The sequence below is a fragment of the Enhydra lutris genome, unplaced genomic scaffold (assembly GCF_002288905.1).
Source record: "Enhydra lutris kenyoni isolate GAN:26980312 unplaced genomic scaffold, ASM228890v2 scaffoldscaffold25, whole genome shotgun sequence".
In the NCBI taxonomy this organism is placed as follows: domain Eukaryota; kingdom Metazoa; phylum Chordata; class Mammalia; order Carnivora; family Mustelidae; genus Enhydra; species Enhydra lutris.
The window spans coordinates 2,405,450-2,426,401 of NW_019154109.1; the positions used below are offsets into that span (position 1 = coordinate 2,405,450).

Below are 20,952 nucleotides of genomic sequence, written 5' to 3' on the forward strand. Positions count from 1 at the left end.
ACTTCTTTTACAAATCAACACAATTCTAAGAACTAAATCTAGAAGGAAATAAAAACACATAAAAAGAGAGACGACTACTAATAGGAAAATGAAAATAAAATAAAAAATAAAAATATTTTATGTGAGCTAAAAAGTAAAAACTGACTAAACAAGAGGAGGAACAAAAATCCACATCATGTAAATTAAAAACAGTACTTAAGTTTGAATGATGAAAAACAGTAGAGAACTATAATGAGAAAGTAAGAAAATATTTGATACAATATATACATTTTAATAATGTATTTTAATAATTACACTTTTACATATGATATACATAACATATATATAATGTATAACACATGAATACTTTTTTATCAAGGATAAGCCAGGGAATGTCATTGAAGAATACTAGGTCATACACATCTGATGGCACTTCTGAGGGGAGAAAATTTTTTCAGAGTGGAAAACAAAATCTCAAGGCAGGAAGGTTCCTTAAATACTAGCCAAGCTGTTCTTTTATCCAATGCTTGATTCCTTTTCACATCAGTTGACTATCATTTGGGAAAGAGCTTTATGATCTTTTTAATAGTCATTTTCAAAGAGGGGGATGAAAACATGTTTCACTTCCCTACAGACTGAATCCAGTTCCCAACACAACAATAAAGCCGGCCTTTCCAGCATTTCCATGAACCTCATTGATAAGTCCAATGTTAGCTCTCATCTCATTTGATTTCATTAATTTCCTTCTTTTTTTAAAAAGATTTTATTTATTTATTTAAGAGAGAGAGAGCACAAGCAGGGGAGAAGGGTAGAGGCAGAGGGAGAAGCAGGCTCCCTGCTGAGCAGAAAGCCCAACACAGGACTTGATTGCAGGACTTGATCCCAGGACCCTGGGATCATGACCCGAGCCGAAGGCAGACACTTAACAGACTGAGACACCCAGGAGCTGCTTGTTAATTTCCTTCTTGAAACACCCTCTACTCATAACCCTTGTTGATTTCAAATTCCCTCCTACACAGAAAATTAGGTCACCTTTGCAGTCCCTCTCCTTTAATATCTATTCAACTTCAGAATTCTATCTTGGACACTCTTCTTTTTTTTATGACTGGGGAGTCTCCTTCCCCTTCTTACCTACAATATTCATCTATATGCTGATCCATAGCCTTAGTCCAGATGTATATCCTGAGCTACCAAACTCCACCTCCAAATGTTACCAAACATTTTTACATACAAGTCACAAGCATACCAAATTTTCCTCTTTGTCTTTTATTTCTTCTTCAGCTTAATGAGAGCTTCCAAAATCTACGTAATGCAATTGCCTAGTATGTTGAGTTATCAACCTGAATGCTTTTCCTTCGTACTCATTCTCTGCCCTCCTCTAGTTGTAGAACATTTACAAAGTCATGATGGCTACTTTCCAAGTGTTTCACAGATTTTTTTTCATGTCTTTTCTTTTCTTTTTCTTTTTTTTTTTTTTTTGGTACTATTTTCCTCATATAGAACATCATCTACTTCATATACTTTTCTTTTAGTCTCCTGATGTTTCTGTCCCCAGCTTTGCCATCTGATAAACTATTTTCCATTTTATAACAAGGTCAATAAAAAAATTGAATTGCTTCTCCATTAGACCTCCCCTTAAACACCCTCCTCTGAAGGTTTTCTAAAGCCTATAAGACAAATCCCAGTTTCTTATTCCTCTAGCACTAAGCTAAAACTGTCCATAATCCTTTAGGTCACAGCTTAATGTATCCAAGAAACCTCTCTGTCACCTCCTCCCCCAGCTGGTCACCAACCCCAGAAGACTAAATTAGCTGATCTTCCTATGTGGTTCTATAGCACATTCTGTCTCATTGGTCATCACACTGTATGACGTCTTCTTTTTCTTCTTCTTCTTTTTCTTTTTTTTTTAATCTGTATCTCACCCTGAATTCAGCTCACCGAGGCCAGGAAATTCCTGTATCTTGGTTGTATTATAGCCCTAGAATGTGGCATGATGTCTAGCACTTAGTAGGCACTCAGTAAATAATCATTATCTAAATAAATGAATGCATTTGGGGGTAAAGGTCTAAGGTCTTTTCCAAGTTTGAAATTAATTCTAATAGTTCTCCTTTATTCTATTATTTTTCTTATTTTACCTGAGAATTCAAAAGCTAATAGCACAATTTTAATGCACTTCGGCTTTGTAAACATGACATTAAGAGAAGGAATGTAGTTTCAGTGGGGAAAAGGGTAATGAAAATTGCCATTTTGTGAATGTTCACTAACATAGAGTTGAATGTATATATATGCATATACATATATATATACATATATATATATAAATCTAACTTATATTTATATAAGTATGTGTGAAATTTGAAATTTTCTAAGAGATTTTTTTTCCTTTTTTCAGGACAAAACCGTAGTTCCTCTACTGGTAAGAATTAATATTTGTACTTTACTTATTTTATTTTTTTTCTTTCAAAATTTATATATTTAATTTTGATAGAATTTTCTATTGTTATCCAGTAAAATCATTTTATAAGAATGAATGTTATAATTATTAATGGTTCTTGATATTTTCTTGTTCTTAATATTCTTGCTTATAAGATATAAAGATTGACAACTACTTGAATGTATTTGTATATATGTTATTGTGTATAAATTATAGCTTTTCTTAAACTTGACAATAAATTGTATGGCAGGACTCCAATCTCTTTTTAAATTTTAACATTACAAACAATTCAAGTTAGATCACAAAATTTCATGGTTCAAAACTTGGTTAAGGAGTTATCTGAGAAATTAGAGTTCTAAACATATTACATATGTTATACATATATACATATGTATATAAAAGAAACACTTTGATAATAGTAAGATATTTTATAATAATCATTTCCAAATTCTGTTGTCACAATGGAATTAATAATCTTAATGAGTATTCTAATCCTGAGGTAAATTAAATTTAAACAATGAAAATGTTAAAAATAAATTCACACATACTACATGCAAAATAAGAGAGAAAATAAGTTATATCTCTTAAACGTTATTGCTATTTAAAATGTATTACTGATTTCCTGATTCATCATATGGTTGACAGTATGCATTAAGAAGGTAAGTAAAGCCACTAAGATAATTCTGTTTTGATAATTATAATACACAGTTCTGCTTAGGTTCATTCAAAATATTCTGAGAATTGGGTAATTAAAGGAATTTTTTTAATTAAATGAAAATTCACTTCAAACTATGGAATCAAAGAACTATGTGGAAACTAACAAAATGTTCCTGAATCTGCATAAGAAACATACTCTCTTATTTTTTTTAAAAGATGTAGTATTAGGATTTTATCATTGTATAGTACAGCAGAGAATTTTTATAAATACATGAAAAAGTATTTAATGCATAGTAGACGTGATTGGTTTATGCCAACTACTTTCAGGCATTGTAGCACCTCCACTTTTTACAAATGATTAAGTTCATTTCAATCATATAAATTGATTATTGTTTCAGGAGGGAGTGGGAATGGGTAGAATGGGGAGTGAATGTTTACAATGGTAGATGACTCATCTTACTGAGTTTCCGTTATCTCTGCACTGACCATTATAACAAGCTTTAAAATTATGACATCAGGTAAGTCAAAATAGTGAGCCCAAATGCAAATGAGAATGTCTTCTTGCAAATACTGCCAAAAAGAAAATGATCTGTGGAAACCAGTAGTATCTCCAAAGTAAAGATGAAGGACAGTGTAGAAGTGGCAACTGGAGTGTGCTTTCTAGCCCTGAATTAAATTCTTATTCATTGAATTAAGGAATATGCACTGAGCTTAAGTCATATGTAAGCATATTAAGGTGTCTAGGTAGGAGGGTAGTTTTCTGAACATCCTTTTTGCATAGACCTTGGAGTAGATTTGCTTGATGGGATGTAATCTTTAGGAATGCTACTCTTCAACAAAGCCTAGCACAATTTACTAGGTATTTGGAACGATATTCCTTTCACTCTCTTTGTAATTCAAATCTAAAAAAAATGTGATAAAGGGAAAATGTCACCACATTTCCTTAAAGCAGAACAGATCATCAAAATCCTGCCCAAACCAAAGACGGTTTAACCTAAAAACAACAAATTAGTAATTGTTCAAGTCTATAATGATGAAAGTGCATTAATGTTATTGTGCAGAATTTTGAGCTCCTCCCTCTCTCCCTTCCCTGTTCTTTCTCCTTCTCTTTCTTCATGCTGTCTTTTCCTCTTCCCACCTCCCTTCCTTTTATTCAACAAAGAGCACAGGTGAGAGAATAAGTCAAGTTAGACTTAGAATTTTACACAGAAGCCAGAAGGAGCTACTTGCCTATTACATAGCTAGATGTGTTGGCCTGTATTATGGGTGAAAGTTTGCTAGTAAATATATTGATTTGTGAGTTACTGGGTCATGAAATTCTAGAGATTTTGGAAATTTGCCTTGGAAAACAAGGACTGTAACAACTGTACTATCACTTTGGATTTCTGAACCACGGCAGAGTTCCACCTTATTTCATGTGTAGGGCCTCGGGGAAGTTCAGTCGGGTTTGGATTTTTTTTTTTTAAGATTTTATTTATTTATTTGACAGAGAGAGAGATCACAAGTAGGAAGAGTAGCAGGCAGAGAGAGGGGGGAAGCAGGCTCCCCACATAGTAGAGAGCGCGATGCGGGTGTCGATCCCAGGACCCTGGGATCATGACCTGAGCCAAAGGCAGAGGCTTAACCCACTGAGCCACCCAGGCGCCCCGGGTTTGGATGGTTTTTAATCTGTATTTAGTAAACATTGATTTCACTTCGCCTTTGACATTAAATGAATGAAGCAAGGACTTCGGTGTGTCCTTTCAACTTCTATTTTCTTAATTCCCTATTCAGTAATCCTTTAATTTCGGTTCTTAATTCTTATCACTTCTACTCATTTCCAGTTTCTCCCCTTCTTCCTCTTCTCACATTCGTGCTATTTTCTCTTACCCACTCTTGTTGCACTGAATGGTTGAAATACTTGTGTGATATAATTCAATTTTTGTTAATTAAATATTGAAAAACATCAATTTGGCTATTCATAAAAGTGAATACATGTGAAACACAGATGCTTTAGAAAAAACACATCACTATAACCTCAATATCCAGAAATCACAATGTGGTTTTTTTAAAAACAATTTTTGGTGTATTCTTCACAAGCGCCCCCCCCCCCCATTCTTTAATAAAGAAATACACACTCTGAGTAAGAGACCACCAAAAATTTAAAGGCCTTTAACACCGGTGCTGATGTGCCTGCAGGAAGTTTTTTTTTTATCAAATGTATACTTCAATCAGCTGTGCCTGTACCTATTTCAACACTGCCTTGTGACATTGTTTTTCTTCTGAGGTGAAGAAATAATGATATAAGACATCATCAAAAAATTGAAAACATTTTTGTAGACTTGAGTCATTTGTGTATCTGTGTGAGACTTTTGTTTCCCTGTCTTTTACTTAATCTGCTTTGTTTGACTTTGATTTATTAAAAAATAATCACTTTGTACCTAGGACTTTATCTTTCATTTTTTTTTTTTTTTTTCCTCCTGGAACACTTGTCCTCCTAATAATCTCCTTTGGAGTTTATCTTTCTCTATTCTTCATTAATAAGTCCTTTACATTTCTCTTTTTATAATTTCTGTTCATCAATTTTCTTTGTATGTGTGTTCCATCCTTATTTTATTTTATTTATTTAATTTAAATTCATTTACCAGACATATAGTACATTAGTTTTTAACATAGTGTTCATTGATTCATTAGGTCCGTATAATACCCAGTGCTCATCACATCACATGCTCTCCTTAGTGCCCATCACCCAGTTACCCCATCCCCCCACCCACCTCCCTTTGCACAACCCTCAGTTTGTTTCTCGGAGTCCTTCTGAACCCATTTGCCTTGGACAGTTGAGAATCCAGCAATTGAAAGGGAAGAAGGCAGGGAATAGTTGCTTTCAATTTCATTTCCCCATTTGTATCTTTAGCCTCTGTTCTGTAACTTGTTTTATATCTAAGTTTATATATCTATACCTCTGTATGCATCTATATTTATATATATGAATGTATATATGTATATGTATTTACTAATATATACACACACGGTGTATACACATATACACACACCATAGATCTTGTCTATGTTGTGCATGTATGTACACATATACATATATATATTTATATATTTATATACACGCCATAATAGACTGGGGAGTTAATAAATTCAGATGAGTATATGTTGCAGGATATGATTCATATATTTTGTTTTGTTTTGTTTTCTTTCTTCCATCTCCCATGAATACAATAGGACTGAAGTTAACAGAAGAGCTCAGTGCTCTGACTTCTGGCGACCCCTTATCTGCCCGCACCACTGCATTCTCACTCCCAAGCATCTCTGAAAGAGAAAATAACTCCTCAGACACCACCCCACTTCCTCTTAATCCAGACATTACTCCAACTGAAAGATCCTGGAGCCATTTGGATAATAATACTCTTGCTGTGACAGGTTGGCACAGAGATGTTAACTGAAATGAGTTTAGGAGAACTAATCTTTCTTTTTGAATTCTAAAGTTATCAAAACGGTTTTTCTTTAAATTACATGTGCAGTTTCTATGTATGTGATTTTATTCAGGCATGTTAAGGGTGGGACATCTAGGTGTTCATGAAATATTGACTGGCCAAAGTAATGAATGATCTCTGTTGAGGAGACATCGGGAAGGGTTGGGGGTGGGGAAGCCCCCACAAGGAACTTTGTGTGGGAGGGGGATTCTCCCTGGCTGGAATTCCAAAGCAGAGTCTTTCTTTGTTCAACTCCAGATTCTCAATATCACAAAATTACTGGAGATATACAATTTATTTTTTAAAAAACCACACTGAGGATTAATAATTCAGCTTTGCTACTTGGATTTCCCCCAGGGATATTTGCATTATTTAAAAAAATATTAATCTAGGTTGTGGGTCCTAATGGTAGAATTTAAGGTAACGTGGTGACATTCATAGCAAAATATGAGTGATGTGGGGGGCATTTTCGCCAGGGAAGACCACTGAGACTCTTCAGAATCCCAATAAATCTGTAATGTGTTCATTTTTTATATATTGTTAGGTCTGCCAGTGTATTTGGTACATAAATCAACTCTCAAAGAGGGTTGTTCATGTCTTTTCTGAAATAATGCGCTATATTGTCATTTTCTGAGGCAAACAGGTTTGTAGACATATTCTGATTAGAGATTAAGCTATCTGCCTAACAGGGCCATTAATCTTAGTTTGGAAAACAAGTACGTCTAACACTATCTCAAAAATTTGGGGGGTAGTACATGATAATGTTTGAAGTATCATACTGATGAAGTTTATTAGCTGTAATAAGCAGTTAAATAAATGATAAATGCCTCTGTATGTTGATTACAGGACTGTACATCCAATCTTTCCTCCAATTTTCCCCATTACCCTAGCAGAGCAGCAGCTAGGACCTATCTAAACATTGCAAGCATTTGAATTCATTGCCCCGAATTTTAACAAAAAGAATGTGAGGAGGAGGGTGTTGATGGTTAGGCAGAACATTTCAGGCTAAACTTTTTTACTAACTTTTTTACTGAGTAAATGTCACGCAGAGTTTTCAATTTCAAAGTTTCCGCATTTCATTTCTTGTACACAAATACATGCATACAACATTCCAGATGAAGCAAAATGTGAGAAGAAATGTTTAAAAGGGAATAGATTAGGAATAAGGGCAAATAATAATAAAAATATTATAGTAATATTAAAATGCTAACTTGCTCTGGCACAATAATACTGATGGTGAAATTATCTTGGAAGGTTTCTTATACTTTCAAATAAAAAAATAAACTTTCCCCCCTAGAAAAAAGTCTTGCTATCAGGTGATATTTTAATTATCTACTGGGATAAAATCTATATATGTTATTTAATTTTTGTTTGTAATCGATCTATGTTGTGGAATACAATAAAATATTCAGACTTACAGATATATGTAGTGAAAAAAATCCTTTGATCCATTTCCTAACACTGTAATGTTCTCATACATTTTCAAAATTACTCAAAAGTCATTAGACTTCATTATGAAGCAAAATCATTCAAAAATCATTAAGCTTAATTTTACAAAAATATTTTATGCATGTTGCGAAACATCAGTATAGAAGCATATACAAAGTATATACTTATGCTTATAAATACTAAAATGCATACGTATAGTATTTATATAAATACATATATTTATTTGTATAAGTATATATATGTGTATGTATGTATATATATATATATATATATATATATATATGTATTTGTTTTACACACATACACAATGAAAATACTATTTCTCCAAATCCTGATTCTTTTTTTTTTTTTTTTAAGATTTTATTTATTTATTTGACAGACAGAGATCACAAGTAGGCAGAGAGAGAGAGAGAGAGAGAGGAGGACGCAGGGTCCCAAATAAGCAGAGAGCCTGATGTGGGACTCGATCCCAGGACTCCGGGATCATGACCTGGGCCGAGGGCAGAGGTTTAACCCACTGAGCCATCCAGGTGCCCCCAAATCCTGATTCTTAAAGATATTGTTTTATCTGTGTTATAACTTCCAGACTCTAGACATGGGATTCTGTGAGAGAGTCTGTGTATGTGTGTGTGCAACTGTTTCCCCACATCTTTTCTAGTACTAGATATTAATTAATCTTTTACAACTCTGCCAGTACAACAGTTAAAATATTTCATTTGTACATTGAAAAAAATTTCATACTGACGAGCATTTTTCCATATACTTTTTGGCCACTGCATATATTAGATGTCTGTTACATGTCTGGTTCATTATTTTTCTTTTTCTTTTTCTTTTTTTTTTTAATGATTTGCCTATTGTATATTGACGGATTTGTTATTGATTCTGCCTACAAAGAAAGATCCCAGTTTTCAGTTTGTAAAGTTGCAGGAGGGTGCACAATGCTCATAGGGACGTAGAGGTTAAAAAAAAAAAAAAAAAAGCCACCTGGAAACCTGAGTCATCTGTGACTTCATGGCCCAGAAGGAGCCTCTGGGAATATGTAAATCAAGAACACAGGTGCCACCTTCCCGCCAGGCCAATTTGACTAGAGGCAGACAAACATATTAATAGACTGAGTCATTTCACAGTTCGGTAAACAAATATACTTATAACCTCCTACTATTTGTATTTTTCATCTAGAGTGAGGAAACACTGAAATGATTTCACTTTCTTACCTTAGGTGTTACACAGCCGTCTCTCCACCCCACGCACGCAGTCTTGCAGACGTCCTCTGCCGGATCTGACACGCAGACACCCAGCAGCGCTGCTACCCTTTCCCCACTCACCCCTGCTCTGGGCGGGAATGACACATCAGGTTTGCGGGGCTGTTAGACTTGCGCAGATAGGAAGAGAGCGTGACAACTGCCTGTGTTTAAGAACAGTGTGTGGGAATCCAACCACTTGTTAAACGTGTAGCACTTGCTAGTTGGTGAATGTGGAATTTCACATTTCCATAGTTACTGTCGTTTGTGAGGCCACATAACTATTTCCTTGTAATACAGACGAAATCATAAAGAATGAGACTTACAAGAATAAAAGAAAGACCTGTTCTGGAGGAAACGGTTATTTAGGATACTCTCTTATGTTTCTTTATATCCGGGGCAAGTATCATTGCAGAGTGAGAACTTTTTTGCTGCCAATAAAGAATAATATATATGAATTATTGCTTAAAGATCCCTGGCCAATAAACAAAATGATGAAGACTGGATGATTTCCATCATCAATGAAGGGCAGTAAGAAATTGTAACTACAATTTAATTATTTTTTTAAATGGGAAAAAAGAAGTAGATGCTTTGTATTCCCCATTCAAACATTAAGATTCTCTTAACTTAGCATCTCTGTATATAAAGCAATGCAAAATATTCCCTCCCTTGTCTTTCCAAAATCAGCGTCTAAGTCACGTCATGGTGGCTTTTTTATTTTTTTTTTTGGTCCCAAAAAATGAAAATCCACACAGACACATATGAAATTGTAGGAGCATGAGTACCTGAAGGTTAAAGATAGAAATGGGACAGCCTACAGAGCTGGGGCTAAAGTGGCCTTGCTCTAAGTATGAATCAAACATGGAAGTCAAACCTATCCAATAGAATGATCATTATTTTGAGGGATTAAACCCTTCCCTTGGCACAAAAATCCTTAGAGGCAATGCACAAGCTTAAAACAACTGAGGACCGAGCTGCCCTTGCCTCCCCGCCTCGTTCCGCCTACTCCAGCTGCCATGAGAACCTCAGGCAAAAGATTTGGAGCTTTTAGCAAATCCACAGATGCAGAAGTTGTGGATGGGAAGGAGCTGTAAAAGAATTAAAGGGGACTGACCTGAGGGGGCTGATAATCACACAATCTACTCTATTTGTCCTCCTGAAGAAATTCTTCCTCTCCAAGTGGCTAATTCCACTAATTAAAAATTGATTGGGATTAATTAACCTAAAGTAAAATGGTAAAAGCCACTTCTAAACCAGCACTGAGATTACCTACACAAGGGAGTAGTAGTTTTCACATGAAGGAGGAAGGTAGGGAATTTGGGGGGAGGAGAGGGGGGGCTTCAGAAGAGCAGGAAGACAAGGGACTCAGGGGAGGTGAAGAGAACAAGCTTGTGAAAGAGAAGTAGGGAAGAATATGGAAGGAAGCAAAAGATAAACTTGCTGGTTTTTAAAACATGGCAGAGGGCCAGTTCTGGCTCTAAATTTTTATTTTATTTTATTTTTTTTTTTAAGAAGAAATAAAAAGACCTTCTTGCCCTTCTCCTTGTTCTGTTGGAGCCCTTCTCTGGGGATCCAGAACTGAAGAAGTGATGTTTATGTCATTCATTCTCCTCTATGGTTTAGTGAAATGGGGGAATGGGGAGTGGATTAGGAAGACTGAGCTGAGAACCCGAAGTCAAATTTTTGGAAGATGCCTTTTCAATTCTAATGGATGTAGATACGAAGTCATAGACTGTTCTCGGTGTGTAATTGGAGGGTGTCTGCATGCTGGCCTTGAAACCATTTTCAGAATACGCGTGCGTGTTTCACTCTGCTCAGACACTGTGAATCTTACTGCAAATGCAAGGCTGATATCCTATCATTGAACTGAGGACCCCAGGGAGCATGACAGTGAAATAACCAAATAAGCTCAGAGAGAGGCTCGTCAATATTTCTGTTATTTTTGCCATGACAACTGCCAGAGTGCTAGTCATCTAATAGGCACCCAATGCATACATGTTGTTGGCTTGCGCCATAATTCTGGGTGTGATGTCTGTAGGAAGACGTCATATGCAAGAGATGCTTTGAAGCTTGACAATGAAAAGTCCTAACCAAATACATTGTGCTGTTTCTTCAGCGGCGACACCTGATCCTATACCAATTGGCTTAGATGTACTTGGAAAATAAAGGAAATGGTGTCAGGATAATGTGAAAGTTCTTTGGTTCTAAGCCAGTTTGGTTTTGATTTTTCCTGGCCAGGGCTTTTTCCCTACATAGGGAAAGTCAAATTGTAATCTTCAGCTGGAAAGGAAGCGCCCTGAGCTCAGCAGGGCAGAAGCCCATTCAGCTCTGATTTCAGAAAAGTAGACCTCAGCACCTGCACCCAGAAATTCCTCCCCAGAGAGGTGCACCCTTTTGAGGCTTTCAGCACATGGCAGATTGCGCTTCCTCTTCTGCCAACCTTAACACAGACTTTTACAGCCAGAGCTCCACTCCCATCTCTGTGTCCGCACCCGCAAGCCAGCACCCCACTCTATCGCCTTGATGCAGTCCATTATACTGTATTCTCACTCCCCTCAGCCAGGGAGCTTGGCTTCCCTGAGTTGTGAAGGCTGGCTTCTGAGGTCCCAAAGACTTTTAACATTTGTGCTCCAATGACAGTCCTGCACAGGTTCTGAGTCACCTGACGTTAAACTTGCCTCTGCCTCAAAGGTTGCTGCATTTCATTCAGTTTTGCAGAATGCATAGAACAGTGTCTCATTGTTGCTTGGCCTTCGCTTCAAGAATCTGCGTATGTTGACTGTCTGGCCATTGCCCTTGGAGGGGCAGAAATGGATGACAGTGATGATGGCCTTTCTGATTGCAGGCTCCCCAGGAGAGCGGACTACAACCAGCATCTTCCATGTAGACCCAACTTTCACACAAGTAGCCACCCTCAGCCCTGCACACAGCAGCTCTGCTGCCTTACCTTCACGCATCTCCAGCACCACCGCCAATGATAACTCCTCAGGTTTGACCATGATGCTCGAGGTGTCTTAGGTTATGGATAATGAGATGGAAACTTGAAACTTTAATGCAGCTCTTTTGCTTCATACCAAGTATTATTGACAGGTTTCCTGTTTTACCGAGTTTCATATATTGATAATAAATTAGACAAAATAAACTTGCCAGTAAGCTTTTTTTTGGGGGGGGGGCATACTTTATTTTGTTATTCATAGTAGGAACGTTGATGGCAAAGAAGAAAGATAATAGACTTTAGGGTCATAAAGCCCTGGGATCAAATCCTTAACTTTCTGGATGACTTTAGCACAAGCTACTAATAATTTGTGTGTGTCAGCTTTCCCTTCTGTGAAATGGGTATTATAATATTCATTTTATAGGATTGATGTGAGAACTGAGTATGTAAAAAAAAAAGGCTGGTAGGCAGTAAATATTAAAAAAAAGAGTAAGTGGTATCATTGTTAGTAATTAAAATAAGGAAGCTGTAATTGAAGGAGAAAGCAGTAGTTTGGCCATCAGGTAAGAATTACACCAAGGAATGAATAGTTTCTCTCAACTTATTCAATGTCATGTTCTAATTATTTGAACTATTGTTTATCTTCAAGGGCTATTGGTAGATAAAGCTTTGATTCACTTTTTTATTTTATAGATGAGCAAGTGTTAATTTCAGTGAAGTCTCCTGTAGTAAAGATTCGGTTGGGAAAGTATCTTTGCTGAAGAGTTTTTCCCTTGTCCTTCATTATGACAAACTCATTAACTTTTATTCTCTGTTCATTTCCTTGCAGATGTGTCTCTTATGTCCACTTCACCTGCAACAAGCACTACCCATACAACTGCTACCACAACAATAGGTGACAATCTTACTCTCAACCACGCAGTCGTACCACCACCATGTACCTGCGATGTGCTCATAGAAGGGTCTTCCATTTTCTCTACCCTGGGTTCTCTTTTTCTGAGAAGTTCCATTGAGTATTCTAATCATGGGGGCTGTGGAATAGCAGTCAGTCTTATAACCCTTATTTTAGCAGTGCCACAACTGGTGAGGTCAGGGCATGATGTTACTGTCATAACCTATCAAGTCATTGTAACATCCTCTAAGAGTTGTGTACTTTATGCAAATGCATAGAAAAATATTCAAGTATACTAGGACTTCTTTCTCTAGGAGTGGGTTTAGGTGTTAGTAGGAAACAGAAAAATTCTATCAGTGGGATTCTCCATTCCAAGGGGTGATTCACAGAGGATTGATTGTAGAGCCCCAGTCAGACAACATGGAGCATGGAAGCAAAGCGAAGGGCCTATAGGGAACGAACTGAGAGAATGGCAGTGTCAGTCACTGGGTCGGCCATGGCAGAGCCTGCAAGCCCACTGTTCTTTCCTAAATTCTTCCAACTCAAAGACCAGATTAGCAGAGATCTCTCAGCTTTCACAAAACACATCTCCACTCATTCTTCAGTGAAATATATATGCTTCACCCAAGATATGTTTCAATTCATTGAAAGAGCTGTTAATTACTCTGGATCCAGTGTATGTGCAAAGAACTTAACAAAAGATTAAACTAGGGGATGAAGCATCCTTTGCCTGTTTTCTGATGTTTTTAAACAAAGGTGTAAACTGAAATGTCTAGGGATTATAATTCTATAAATCTACTTTGAGATTAATCAAGGGGATGAGTATCTTTAAATGTTCTGGCTGTGTGTATGGTTAGTTATGTCCCCACACCATAATAAAATGTGTGCTCAAAAATACCAATATTGTAATTATCATAATCATGTTCATTGGGTAATTTCATGAAATGTTTTATAGAATTAGCCCATTAGTTTTTAACACTTGAAGTTTTGAGATTAAAACATTGTACTGGGCGTTGCAAACCCTGCACTGTCTGTTAAACCTAACTCACAGACATTATAATATATGAAGTTGAAACATTGTAAAACCATCTTTTCCCAAAGTGACTATAGCAGAGATACTGTAAAGGAAATTTTAATAATTTACATTCTTTTTTTTTCTATTGCAGTTTCTGCTATATCTAAGAAATCATGTGGTAAGTTTTTTTATCTAGAGGGAGGATACATCACTTTAGAATATCGCTTGAATTATTTCCATCTTCGTTCTAAGCCTCCAAACCACTAGCAAGCTAACTTTACTGGCTCTCACTTCCCAGCAATGAATAGTTCCACATCTTAAGAGCCAGTGTCCTTAATAACCAAACTATGGAAAGAACCTAGATGTCCATCAACAGATGAATGGATAAAGAAGATGTGGTATATATATACAATGGAATACTATGTAACCATCAAAAAAACATGAAATCTTGCCATTTGCAATGATGTGAATGGAACTAAAGAGTATCATGCTAAGCAAAATAAGTCAATCAGAGAAAGACAATTCCCATCTGATCTCTCTGATATGAGGAATTTGAGAGGCAGGGTGGGGGTTCATGGGGGGAAGGGAGGGAAAAATGAAACAAGATGGGACCAGGGAGGGAGACAAACCATAAGAGACTCTTAATCTCAGGAAACAAACTGAGGTTGCTGGGTGGAGGAGAGGGATAGGGTGGTTGGGCTATGGACACTGGGGAGGGTATGTGCTATGGTGAGTGCTATGAAGTGTGGAAGCCTGATGATTCACAGACCTGTACCCCTTGGGCAAATAATACATTATATGTTAACTTAAAAAAAAAAAAAAAAAGAGCCCGTATCCTTCAGGAGCAAGAAGCTTTGATGTTATATTCAGACCTAGATTTGAGTGTCAGGATTAAGAATTACTAGCTAATGATACATGTGAAATGTGGAGAATACCTTCCAGGCTTGTGAAGAAAAAGAATCTGTGTTTGTCTCCGCCTCTCTGTCTTTCTGTCTGGTTAGAGTTTTGGCTCAAAGCAGGTGCTTGAATACTTACCCGGCAGGGGAGACACCATGATCAATCAAAGCAGGTGCTTGAGAACAGTTTATGCAAACCTGTCCCCATTTTCCTATCCTCTTCTCAGTGAGGTCTTTCGTGGCGGGGGCTTCACCCTCCATGTTTGTGAGTCTCCCTGCTGAAGTCTCTGCCTTCAGTAGCCCTCCATACATTTAATGTAAAGATCAGTCTTCAAAAGTTTGCTTAATTATACGGTCTTTTATGCTCATGTTTGTCCTATATTATTGCCTCCTTACACTCTTCCCCTAACTAATCTGAAACTACTTAGAGCGTTCTAAGCACATTGTGGTTACGTAATGCCTCTGTGTTCCCTCCTACTCTGCTTCAGCTACACTTAGAACTCCACTCCACCCTCATCCAGTGCACCCCCTCCCACCATCTCTTTCCCTACATCCTGCTCATATTTTAAAACACAAACTGAGTCACCCACCTCCTCTGGAGAGCCTCTCCTATCCCTGCACTCTGAGTATATTTCCCCCCACCCTACTCTCGTATTATTTGGTGCATAATCTTATTTTAGGTGTTTGCATGTCTTCTGCAACTCATGTCTATGTTTGTCTCCATGATAGGATTCTATGCTTCTAAGAGCAGATCACATATATTCCTAGGGCTTGGGACAATGCCTTAAAGATACTGAGGGCTTAATAATGTTCATTGGATTAAAATGAATGAATAGATTAGCATTTGTGGAAAAAAATATTTTTACCAGTCAACTGAATTTGTTTAAATAAAGGAGATAATGCGACATGTCACCAAGGGGAGGTCCTTAGGAGGGTTTATTATTGATAATTTTAACAAAGTAAAGGAATAATGAGGCCTGTGGTCCCTGAATTAATTAATGTCCCTGGAGAAACAGGTAACCAAGAACTGCATTTTTAGAAGGAAAGAGAAATGATAAAGCAAGGAGAAGACATTTGTCAGATACTTCATTCATTTGTGCATCAATTCAACAAGCAATTCAAACAAATAAGCCCCTACTAATGACAGCTTTTATGCAACAACTTGGATTTATGTTGATGCTCAAAGTAAACTGGCCGTTACTGCCATAGAATATACAGTTCAGTCAGGAAGACAGACATTAACCCATTAATCCTCCAAGGATAAACTTAAAAGTTGAGGTCCTTAAAAGGCAGTGATATAAAGGGAATTTTGAAAATTAATTATGGACACACCTGATATGTTTCTTCTCTTTTTCATGTTCCTGGGGATATTTTGTTAGATTTTCATATTTTTGAAAATCTCTACTAAAGTGTTCACATTTGTTGTAAGTTTATTTTTTCTGAAATTCTTTTTAAAAAAGGTAATCCTCTCTTTCATTTTCTTTCAGATGAAAAGTATGAAAATATCTCTGTGGAATATCATTATGATAAAGAAAATAAGTCATTTCAAGCAAAACTAAATGCTACTGATGTAGTGAGTTGTGACAATGTCACATGTGAAAACAATACAATCTATAACCTAACAGAATGTTCACGTACAAGTTTTACTATAAGTCACAATTCATGTGTTAGTACAAATAAAATTTTAACCCTGGAGGTACCACCAGGTAAATATAAATTGGTTTCTATTGTATATTTACAAAACTGTACAGTTCCACGTGTCTTGCATTCTAGTGGTTGCAGGAATCTGTCAGGTGAGTGAGCAAGGATGAGGGACAGGAAGTCAGCAGGAGGCAAGTGGATGAGCTTTCTGCTCTCCTAACCCAGTGAGGTTAGGAACCCTTATAAGCCTTCTTAATTCTTTTCTCCTCCCTACACTTCTTCTACGCAGTGTTTCATGTAGATTAAGTATTATTTATCGCACTGTGGATAATCAATTATCCACAAGTTTTCTCGCCCCCCCCACACTTAATTCAAGTCATTAAGTATATATGTGCACATATGTATCCTACTAAATGAATACAAGTGGGTCTGGAGTATATAGAGGCAAAACACAAAGTCAAGGATTTGATGGTTGTGGAAAAAACAAGGATACTTTCACACACAAAAAGGAGAGTTATGATCATGTTAAGGAGATCAAGTCAGTCTTGCCCGCTCAGCTCCTGCGGGAAAGGAGAAGGGACCAGGGTATCAAACCCACCCCTCTAAAGCGTATCTTAACAGAATACGTTTTGGAAAAGAGATTCAGGAGCTGTAAATTTGTTGACTCTCTCACATCACATCGTAATTCAAAAATATTGATTTGTTAACATTTCAGTAGGTTAAAGTTTGCTTTCCTATATTGGCTATTGTACATAATGCTGCTTTAAACATAGGGGTATCCTTTTGAATTAATGCTCTTGTATTCTTTGGGTAAATATCCAGCAGTGAGATTGCTGGATCATAAAATAGTTCTATTTTTAACTTTTCGAAGTTAAAAAAATCAAGAGGAACTGCCATATTGTTTTCCACAGTGCTACACAAGTTTGCATTCCCACCAACAGTTCATGAGGAGTCCTTTTTCTCCACATCCTCACCAACACCTGTTGTTTCTCATATTGTTGATTTTAGCCATTTTGACAGGTGTGAGGTGATACCTCATTGTGGTTTTGATTTGCATTTCCCTGATGATGAGTGATGAGGAACATCTTTTCATGTGCCCATTGGCCATCTGCATGACTTCTTTGGAGAAATGTCTGTTCATGCCTTCTGCCCATTTTTCAATTGGATTATTTGTTTTTGGGTGTTGATTTGTATAAATTCTTTATATATTTTGGATACTAACTTTTTATTGGATATGTCATTTACAACAACATGGATGTAGCTAGAGAGTATACGAGAGAGTATAATGCTAAGTGAAATAGAAAAAGACAAATACTATACGACTTCATTCATATGGAATTTAAGAAAAAAACAAGGGAAAAAATAAGAGGGAGAGAGAGAAAGCAAGAAACAGACTTTTAATATAGAGAACAGACTGATGGTTACCACAAGGGAAGGAGATTTAATAGGTGATGGGAATTAAGGAGTGCACCTGTTATTGTAGGGAATTGTTGAATGGCTATATTTTATGCTTGAAACTAATATTACACTGTATGAACCAACTAGAATTAAAATAAAACCTTAAAAAAATACATAGGTTAAAGTGATTTTCTTGAAAAATTATTGAAATAAATAATTAGAAACAGAAATGACCATTTTTTTTAAGATTTTATTTATTTATTTGACAGAGAGAGATCACAAGCAGATGGAGAGGCAGGCAGAGAGAGAGAGAGAGGGAAGCAGGCTCCCTGCTGAGCAGAGAGCCTGATGCGGGACTCGATCCCAGGACCCCGAGATCATGACCTGAGCCGAAGGCAGCGGCTTAAACCACTGAGCCACCCAGGCGCCCCAGAAATGACCATTTAAAAAACACATTCCCCAAGACAGAGCCCCACATACTCTGTGTAATAATCATTTAATAAAAAAAAAAAAAATCAAGAGTCAATAAAAAAATTGCTGGCATAATTAAGAAAAGGAATGAAGTGAGTGTGTTAAAATATGCAAAAAATGCAATGTCACCTAGACATTTGCTTGGGTTCCATCTTTTAAAGGTAAGATAAATTCTAAATAAAATGCTGCCAAAATGTGTGATTTTAAAAAGAATAAACTAAATAATGGAGATAGACAAACCCCTGAATTCTTAGACTTCATCAAAATCACTCTAAATACTTGCCAAAGACAGTATCATGCGTATAATTTCAGTCACTTGAATTGAGCATATGACACACATTATGAAACATTGAACATCTATCTCTATATCTTCTTTTTGACAGATCCGGAAAGATTTTCTTTGGTAGATTGTACACAGGAAGAAAAAGCAGATACTTCTCTTCATTTAAAAGTAGAAATGCGAAACAAATTCACTTGTGATAAAAATAAAATTACATACAGATTTCAATGTGGTAAGAATATAGCTTTGATTAGAGTATTTTTCTGGTAGAGAGTTGTTCTAGATATATCTAATCCTTCCTTCCTTCCTTCCCTACTACCCCCTCCCTTCTTTCTTTCTTTTTTTCCTTCTTTCTCCGCCTTTCCTTTTCCTGCCAATCTCTCTCTCCCTCCTCCCTTCCCTTTTTTTTTTTTTGGAGTCAAAATATTGTATTCTTTATACCACTCAAATTCACAAAAAATAAACTTTCCCTAAAAAGTTTCCCTTTCCCTAAAAAATAACCTTTGAAAAAGTAAAAGTCAATTAATTTACAAAGATTTTCTTGGCAACTATTATACACAAGGTATTGCTAAGGGATCACCAGAGAAGGATGTTATAGAAAAATAAAATGCACATACTGTTAAAATAAAAACAAGCATAAGATCATATGATTCAAGAGTTTATGTGGTCAGCCCTCAATCACCAAAATTCATAGACAACCTCAAGAACACATACATGAAAGACAAGTGGGAAAAATGCAGTAATTGCATCTAGGAATGTGGGTTTGTGTTCATATGGGGGGCAAAGTTGAGATACCAGTTGTTTTTAATAATTAATGACTTAATGAATTTTTATTTCTTTTTATTTGAATTTATTAAGATGGAAGCTCCTTCCTTGGCATAAAGCCATCTGCTAAGCCATATATGGCAAGACACACACACACACACACACACAAAGGATGCAGTGTGATACCAGCTCTAATCATCATGTTATAAAAAAGATTAATGGCTATGATATAAGTAGAATGAGGAAAGCAAGAACAAACTGATGAACTGATGGTAGAACAATGATGTATCTAAAATATTTATTGGACAAAAGTTAACTCAGGTGCAATCTCAGTTTCTGAACAGAGAACTCATTCCATCAGTTAAATTAGAGATACTCTCAAATTCAGTTAGACTTTTTAATATTTTCTTTAAAATGGAGTATGGCAAGACCATGTGTTATGATGGTAGTTTTTAGTATCTTTTACTTATTTACTATTTGCAAAAGCTTTCAATCTGATCGATACTAAGTTATTATAGATATGAAATCTAAAGACAAAGTTAAGTGTGATATATTGTATTCATATACTGATATATTATACTTATTTCTTTCAGAAAATTGTACTCCATCTACTGGGGAGGAAATTAACTGTGAAGGCTTTTTACCTCAGACAAAGTATTCCTGTGATTTACAAGCATCCTATGATGGCCATAAGTTTTTGTCCTTAAATAAAACTATTGAAACAGATTTGGGAAGTGAGTATATTACTTACATGTATATGTAAAATTTCTTCTTATGTGCTTGCAATTATTTGAGAATCACAGGAAATGATGCTGTAGATTTGGAGAAAAGGTTTCAGAAAATAGATATGTATCCATTTTTAAAGCAGAATTTCAAAATGAATGACAGAAGATCCAAAGCTTTGTCAAATTTTTTGTGTATTTGTTTTGGTTTTGTTTGTTTGTTGTTGTTTCAACTGTGAATTGTAGGCCCTTGTGAGATTATGGTGGAAACAAAACCAAGATAGACGATACGGTTTCTTCATGCATTTCCCGTCTCCTCAGCAGCCTCATTCACTTCTTGGTGTCGTTTTGCACCCTCTGCCCCTCTATCAAACCCTGCCTTTGACAGAAGTGAGCACAGGGCTATTAAAACACAGCAGCAAATCTAAATATTGGTGGCAAGTTAGTATGTAGCATGAATAAAATGCTAGCAATATAAATAATAACAAGACTATAATAGTTAATCACAGTTGGAAAGTACCGTTCTGGAAAATAATAGCATTTGGGAGCTGGAGTGGAGAAGGAAGGGAATAGTGCTAAAATTCCACTCTTATTCAGTGGAAGTATGGAGATTCTGATGACATGTAGAATCTTCTAGGGAAAAAAAATGTTAATTATGTGTATGACAACTTATGAGTAACCACCAAAGAAAGAGAGAGGAGGAAAAGGCAGTG

General features: G+C 36.3%; 1 protein-coding gene across 5 annotated transcripts in view; it reads left to right on the forward strand.

Annotated features, from left to right (window-relative positions):
- The window catches only part of LOC111150935 (protein tyrosine phosphatase, receptor type C), a 126,176-nt gene that overhangs the window by 54,167 nt on the left and 51,057 nt on the right, over positions 1-20,952 (forward strand). Inside the window, exons 3-11 of one of the 5 annotated variants that reach the window (XM_022508625.1) lie at positions 2,372-2,395; positions 6,284-6,481; positions 9,203-9,337; positions 12,070-12,213; positions 12,989-13,054; positions 14,218-14,244; positions 16,450-16,668; positions 18,856-18,984; positions 20,111-20,251. In XM_022508625.1, coding sequence (XP_022364333.1) covers positions 2,372-2,395; positions 6,284-6,481; positions 9,203-9,337; positions 12,070-12,213; positions 12,989-13,054; positions 14,218-14,244; positions 16,450-16,668; positions 18,856-18,984; positions 20,111-20,251 — 1,083 coding nt within the window. The remainder of the gene's footprint in view (positions 1-2,371; positions 2,396-6,283; positions 6,482-9,202; positions 9,338-12,069; positions 12,214-12,988; positions 13,055-14,217; positions 14,245-16,449; positions 16,669-18,855; positions 18,985-20,110; positions 20,252-20,952) is intronic. The other 4 variants (XM_022508626.1, XM_022508627.1, XM_022508629.1 and 1 more) reach the window with 4 other exon arrangements.